Source organism: Gossypium hirsutum, chromosome A09 (assembly GCF_007990345.1).
Source record: "Gossypium hirsutum isolate 1008001.06 chromosome A09, Gossypium_hirsutum_v2.1, whole genome shotgun sequence".
NCBI lineage: Eukaryota > Viridiplantae > Streptophyta > Magnoliopsida > Malvales > Malvaceae > Gossypium > Gossypium hirsutum.
In genome coordinates, this window is record NC_053432.1 from 12,619,934 (window position 1) to 12,627,433 (window position 7,500).

The 7,500-nt window shown below is 49.0% G+C and overlaps 1 protein-coding gene across 1 annotated transcript; it reads left to right on the forward strand.

Annotated features, from left to right (window-relative positions):
* Positions 1–2,944: 2,944 nt before the first annotated feature.
* Positions 2,945–4,856, forward strand: LOC107895635 (uncharacterized). The gene is made up of 2 exons (XM_016820884.2): positions 2,945–3,150; positions 3,254–4,856. Exons 1-2 carry the CDS (start codon positions 2,945–2,947, stop codon positions 4,854–4,856), a joined length of 1,809 nt encoding a protein of 602 aa, XP_016676373.2.
* The last annotated feature ends 2,644 nt before the right edge of the window (positions 4,857–7,500 follow it).

The following is a 7,500-nucleotide window of genomic DNA, read 5'->3' on the forward strand; positions in this document are numbered from 1 at the left end:
TATTGAGCAGCCAGGGGTTATCCTGGGCACTGCCCACACCCATCGCATGCCCGGACGTCGGTGCCCCCCACCACCGGTTAGGTTCCCGGCGGTACTCCGACAATCTATCCAAGCGATGATCCAGCAATCCATCCCGGGATATACAAAACGGTGCAACAAGTCCCTCCCCAATCCCAAAAGGTGGAATTCAGATATCGTTACATGTTCGGTACCCAATAATGAATGAACCGTCCCAAAGCTAGAATTCAGATACCGTTGCACGTTTGGCACCCAACAGTGAATGAATCATCCCTGTCCCTTCCCTTTTGCAAGAAGAGCCTCCGGCACCTTTGGCCTCCGGTCGTACGGTATCCTCGTACACCATCGGCAGCGTGTGCCATCCAGTGGTGCGGGGCTATCGGTGCACCACCGGCCCATTCGATGTGTCGGAGCATCGGGCAGCACCGGCACCTTGGTGTATCGGATGTGCGGGAGGGTCGAGCACCAAAGCTAATTTTGGGCCCCCGTTGGTCCAGAAGCGTTGGGACCATAAAGTGTCCATGTTTCAGACACATGAATGTCTCCTGGTAGCGCCTTGTAGCACTGGTAGCAGCCTGGTAGCAGCAAGCTTGTTTTGGTTTTTTCTCCAAGATTTTGGCGATTCTGTTTCTTTGTTTTTTCGTTGTGTGTCTGCCTTATTCCCTTTGAATTTTATGGCAGTTTGTGTGGGTTATGAGTGTTTCGTTTTGATTTTGAGGATTACTTTTCATTTTTTCTATTTGGGTTTTTCCGTTCGGTGGTCGTACGGTGCCTTATTGTGATGCGATAGGGTCTGACAGTTCTCCTGGACGGACAAGACGTTTCTTGCAGCGTTTTTTGCTTCGTGTCCTGCGGTGATTTCCTCCTGATTTATTTTCTTTGGTTCCTTTTATATTATTTGGTTTCCTATTTTTTCTTGTTTTTATTTTCTGCATGGTTTCTACGTGTTTTTTGTGTTGAGGGTCCCACGGTGACTGGTTTCTTTTCTCTTTTTTTGAATTTTCTACGTTCTTTTTAGTTTTGTTTCTGCATGAAAGCCGGTTTTTTTATGCATGTAGGGCTTACGAGTTGTATTTTATGTACAGTAATTCATTTTAAGTCGATCTATTTTTTCTTGATTTTCTGTTGGCTTTCTTGGTCTTTCTGCTGGGTGTTCATTTATCTTTTCATGGTTGCTTCTTGGCTCGTTGAGGCTTTGGTGGTTTCTCTCGAAATCGATTGGTGGCGGTGGTCCTGTTTGGGGCGGTTTTTTCTGGCCTGAGTTCGTTGTCTGGTCTTTATACTGTTCGTTCTATCTCTGTTTGGTTGCTGGTTAAGTGCGCTAGGGGCCCTCGGTGGCTGGGTTCTTTTCTTTCTTGCGACTTTTCCACGTTTCTTTTTTATGCCTATGCATGAAAGTGGGTTCTCTTTATTTCCTGACGTAAAAAGTTCATGTTTCATGCCTGCAGGGTTCTATGTATTTTGTGTCCTGTTTAGTGATTTTATTAAGCTGATTGCTTTTTTTTTCTAGTGGTGTTTTCTTTATTTGCTCTTGCTGGGTTGACGCCTTTTCCGTGGCTGGCTCTTGCTTGTTATGATGTTGAGTTATCGCATGGTTTCTGTCTGCGGAGGGTTTTCCTGTTGATACGTTTATTTTGGTTTATTTGTTTCGGGTTTTTCGCAAAGCTGGGTTTTCTTGTTTCTTTCATCTGTACAGGGTTGTTTCTTGGGGAGTGCTTCTCGTCTTTCTTTTGAGAGCTGGGCATCCGGTGGTGGATCTCGTCTCTGCATGATTTTGGTTCCTTGGGCTGTGACGTTCGTTGTCCTTGATCTAGTGCTGAATCCCTGGGTCGGTGGGTTGGTTTTTCGGCGTGTCAACCTTCTTCTTTCTTGTCGGTCTTGGTTTCTTGGTCGTCTCTTTAATGGAAGATCGAAGCTATTTGCGTTCAAGCCTTGCGGGGTGGTTTCAGAGAATTTTTGGTGTGTTCGGATTATTTTTTGGGGGTTCGTGCAGTGTATTTCTAGTTGAGAGTCCTTTCGGAGCTACCTAGAGGAAGCTGTGGTTTTTGGTTTCACCCTTTAAGGTGGAGGCTGGTGACCAGCCCCGCAAAGGACCATGAAAATTCTTTGCTAGAATTGTCGTGGGGCTGGGAATCCGGCGACTGTGCGTGAACTAAAGCAACTTCTTGCTGCAAACGTTCCTGATATTGTTTTTCTTTGTGAAACAAAAATTCACTCTAATACCTTCCACCGTATTCGTACAATATGCAGGATGGAGGGATGCCTAGCGGTCGATTCGGAGGGGAAAAGTGGTGGATTGGCCCTACTTTGGAAGGAAGGCGTGAACGTTTCTGTTCAAAACTATTCTAAGTTTCACATTGACTCGTTGGTTAGCATGGATGATGGTGAAAAGTTTAGGTTCACTGGCTTTTATGGCCAGACCGACCCAAGCCTAAGGCAGCAATCTTGGGATATGCTGAGAAGGGTGAAAAGCATGGTTAATGAAGGCTGGATCGTGGGAGGTGACTTTAACGCCATTTTGAATAATTCAGAGAAGAAAGGGGGCCGTAAAAAGCCTCGGACTTTGATGGATGACTTTTGTGATGTGTTGGAAGCGTTAAGCCTGACGGATGTGAAGACTCCTAATGGATGGTTTACGTGGACCAACAATCGAGAAGGGACTAGGCTTGTTAAAGAGAGGCTGGACAGATTTGTCATCTCTGACGAGTTCATGGAAAAAATGCCGTTTCTTACTTCTCAAATTGTTCGCCAGTCGAAATCCGATCATGAGGCTATCCTTTTGGATATGTATGGAAGTAAGCCTAGAGATAAAAGGGTTGATCACAAGGCTTGGTTTAAATATGACATCTGTTGGGCGCAGGAGCAAGAGGCTAAAGATATTATAAAGAGAGCTTGGTCTAGCGAGAATTGCAATGTGTAGGAGAAGATGGAGCTAATCCGTGACAAGCTTGGCCCGTGGCAATACCAATGTTTTAGGAGGATGAAGTATAAAATAAAAGGGCTGGAAAAGGAGATCAGCAAGCTTATGGATGGCCCTACAAATGAGGGGTCTTTGAGCATTCTTAAGTGTGCTCGTAGCAATCTGGGCCACCTCTATGATGTGGAGGAAAAATACTGGGCGCTTAGGGCAAGGTCCAAGTGGCTGAAGGAAGGCGCTTAGGGCAAGGTCCAACAGGATATGAGCTCATGAAAATATCTTAGTGGCACAAAACCAAAGTGCTTTCGTTTCCAACAGGATGATCCATGAAAATATCTTAGTGGCACATGAGCTCATGCATTATCTCCGGAGCTCTAAAAATGGCCCGAATAAGGGTTGTGTGGTCAAGCTGGATATGAGTAAGGCTTACGACCGGGTTGAGTGGTCTTTTCTCGAGAAAGTGCTGAAGAAAATGGGGTTCTCTCATATTTGGATTAATAAGATTATGGATTACGTTTGCACTGTTCGGTATAGAGTTAAATGTAACACGATTCTATTTGATATCATTGTTCCGGAAAGGGGTCTCCGACAAGGGGATCCTTTATCCCCTTATTTGTTCTTTTTTTGCATGGACGCTCTATCTCGCATGTTGATTTATGCCCAAAATACTAACCAAATTAAAGGCATTCGGGCTAGTAAGGATGGCCCGAGAATTAATCACCTTTTCTTTGCTGACGATGCCCTCTTGTTTGTCAAGAACAAAAGAAGTGAAGTGGAGGCGTTTACAAAAATCCTGGACTCATTTGAGAGGATGTCGGGTCAGAGTATCAACCTGGACAAGTCAATGGTTTATTTTAGCCCTAACACCCCTGTTTCTCAACGCACATCTTTAAGTGGCTTGCTTAGAATGAAGGTGGTGGCCAACCTTGATAGTTATCTCGGTCTACCCATTCCGATTGGTAAGAAGAAGTCAGCGGCCTTTCAAAGTATCTTAGATCATGCCGCTAGTAGGATTGAGAGCTGGTCAAAAAGATTACTTTCGCTTGGTGGAAAGGAGATTTTCATCAAGTCTATCCTGCAGTCTATTCCTACTTACGGTTTCTCTGTTTTCTTTGTTCCTAATGGCATCCTTGAGGAGCTTCAATCTTTGATTTACCGTGTGTGGTGGGGGGAAAAGATAAGAAAAGAGGTTGGCATATGTTATCTTGGGACCGCTTGTGTTATCCTAAAGGAATGGGGGTCTCGGGTTCCGGAATTTGGACCGCAAGTGTGGCATCTTATGTGCTGTCGAGACACTTTGTGCTTCAGAGTTTTGAGCGCAAAATACTTTCCAGATGGGGATGTCTTTCATCCTAAGCGGATTGACAAGCCATCTTTTACTTGGCAAAGCATTACAAAAGCGGCTAGTTTACTGTACGAGGGCTTCGGCTGGAATGTCGGTAAGGGAAGTAGGATTGATATTTGGCACGACAGGTGGGGTTTTGAAGGGCTTTCGGGTGACTCGATTGGGCTGCGCAGGAGGGACGTCCAAGAGGAAAAAGTGTGCGACTTGCTGAACAGTGAGAAAGATGACTGGAACGAGGGACGGGTAATTGCGACCTATGGTAAAGACTTGGGGGACCAAATATGTAAAATCCCCATTATTCATAATGGCCCTGAGGACTCTCGGGTTTGGTTCCATAACCCCTTTGGCTTTTACTCGACTAAGTCTGCTTATTCCTGGCTGACGTTGAAGCATGTAGGGTTTGGCCCTCATCGGGTTTTTTGGACGCTCCCGTGGAAATTACAGACTCTTCCTAAGGTTAAGATTTTTTGTTGGCATTTGGGACATGACATTCTGCCTACATACGAGAATATATCCAGCATTAGAAGGGAGTTTAATAGCAACTGTCCAAGTGTGGGACTGTTATGGAGACTCTAATTCATGCTATGAAAGACTGTCCTAAGGCTAGAGCAGTGCTGGCTTACGGAGGACTGAATAATAACTTGTTGGAGGGCTGCTACGGTCGGTGTGTGGATTGGCTTGAGCATATGGCTCGTGCGCTGGACAAGATGGCATTTTCTGCTTTCATAACGGTGCTTTGGAATATTTGGAACAGCCGCAACAATAAAGTTTTTCGGGATGTTGAGGAGGAGGCCAGAATGACTTGGGAAAGGGCTGTTGGGTTAAGCCGTGAATTTTGTATTTTTAACTTCTTGGAAAAACCGATGATTCTTAAGCCGTCTATGGAAAAAGGATGGGTGAAGCCCAGTTTGGGAGTGATTAAGATAAATTTTGACGCTACTACGATGGGAAGAAAGATGAGTTTTGGGCTTGTGGCGAGGGACCATGATGGTTTTGTCCTAGGCGGTCGAGCGGGTGTGCTAGAGAAGAATGTCCAAGCCGAGTGGGCCGAGTTTCATGCACTGGAAGAAAGCTTGAATTTTGGGTGAGGAAAAAATTGGCGTAAGCTGGAGTTTGAGTCTGATTGTGTAAGCCTGGTGAATCGGCTAAATAGGATGAAGGTTTACTTTTCAACCATGGGCCACTGCATCAAGGAAAGTATTAAAATATTGGATCCATGTGTCTGCTTTAATTTTGTTTGGGCTCCACGATGTTGTAATAATGCGGCAGATTACCTTTGTAAATGGGCTACTGCTCAGAATTGTATTACGGATTTTGACATGGATTATCCTTTGGAAATCCATGAAATTATTTTGAGAGATGCAATAAATTGAGGTTGACTTTCGGGTCTTTTTCTATCAAAAAAAAAGAATGTCGCCTGGTAGTACATTGACCAAGTTTTTTTAGCTCTTTAGGGGGGAGGTGATATTGAGCGAACAGGGGTTGTCCAGGGCACTGCCCACGCCCATTCCATGCCCAGACGTCGGTGCCCCCCATCGCCGGTTAGGTTCCCGGCGGTGCTCCGACGATCCATTCCGGCGGTGGTCCGGCGAGCTTTCCCGGCGGTGCTCCGGTGAGCCATTTCGAAATATAGAAAATAATGCTACAAGTCGCCCCGGTCCCTCCCCTTTTGGAACAAGAGCCTCCGGCACCTTGGGCCCTTGGTCGCGCCGGAGCATCAGGCACCATTGGTAACCTAGGACGTCGATGGTGCCGGAGCATCTGCACATTGCTGCTTGGATGTGCTGGAGCCTTGGACGCACAACTAGGCCACCTAGGACGTCAGTGGTGCAAGAGCCTCGAGCAGCATCGGCACCTTGGTGCCTTAGATATGCAGGAGCCTCGGACACCATCGGCAACCTAGGCTCTTGGTCATGCAGGAGCCTCGGCCACCATCGGCAACCTAGGCCCTTGGTCGTGCGGGAGCCTCGGGCAACATCGGCAACCTAAGCCTTTGGTCGTGCGAGAGCCTCGGGCACCATTGGCAACCTAGGCCCTTGGTCGTGCGAGAGCCTCGAACACCATCGGCAACCTAGGCCCCTGGTCGTGCGGGAGCCTCAGACACCATCGTAACCTAGGCCCCTGGTCGTGCGGGAGCTCGGACACCATCGGTAACTTAGGCCCCTGGTCGTGCGAGAGCCTCGGGACCATCGGCAACCTAGGCCCCTGGTCGTGCGGGAGCCTCGGGCACCATCGGCACCCTAGGCCCCTAGTCGTGCGGGAGCCTCAGGCACCATCGGCACCCTAGGCCCCTGGTCGTGCGGGAGCCTCGGGGACCATCGACACCCTAGGCCCTTGGTCGTGCGAGAGCCTCGGGACCATCGGCACCTAGGCCCTTGGTCGTGGGGGAGCCTCGGGCACCATCGGCACCTTGGTGCTTGGATGTGCGAGAGCCTGGGACACCATCGGTAACCTAGGCCCCTGGTCGTGCGGGAGCCTCGGGCACCATCGGCACCTTGGTGCTTGGATGTGCGGGAGCCTCGGACACCATCGGCAACCTAGGCCCTTGGTCGTGCCGGAGCCTCAGGCACCATCGGCAACCTAGGCCCTTGGTCGTGCCAGAGCCTCGGGCACCATCGGAAACCTAGGCCCTTGGTCGTGCGGGAGCCGTGCGGGAGCCTCGAGCAGCATTGGCACCTTGGTGCTTGGATGTGCAGGAGCCTCGGACACCATAGGTAACCTAGGACGTTGGATGTGCGGGTGCCTCGAGCAGCAGGGGCACCCTGGTGCCTCGAATGTACGGGCTAAAGAAAAGTGTCCCCGTTTCAGACATACGAATGTTGCCTGGTAGCAGATTGACAAAGTTTTTTTAGCTCTTTAAGGGGTAGAGATCCGCTGCCCCCCGACGTGGCCTCCCCTCGAACCTGAGGTGGGGTGCATCCGCAGCCCCCACGGGGGTCGGATAGTCCCGCAATGACTCACCAACGGTGGTGGGTCGATCGCCGGCGCTAGTGGCCGGGGTGATGATTTTCGGGCCGGTCAAGCCCGTGCCCATAGAAATGTAGCCAACGACTCTAGGACCAAGTTCCCTATATCAGGCAAAGATCTCCTGGGGTGGCTTATGCATTGCTATGGGCTCGAGCTTGGCTTGCCCATTCTCCCCCGTCATGTTAGGGACGCCTTGTGCCTCCTAAGTCGGTGACCCATTGGCGCCTTGGCCTTACCAAGCCCTTGCCTACTT

Excerpts from the sequence above, each read along its gene's own strand:
- LOC107895635 (XM_016820884.2), top strand. The coding sequence starts at position 2,945 with ATGGAGCTAATCCGTGACAAGCTTGGCCCGTGGCAATACCAATGTTTT. Across the intron at positions 3,151-3,253 it reads TACTGGGCGCTTAGGGCAAG|GATGATCCATGAAAATATCT; the intron begins GTCCAAGTGGCT and ends CGTTTCCAACAG.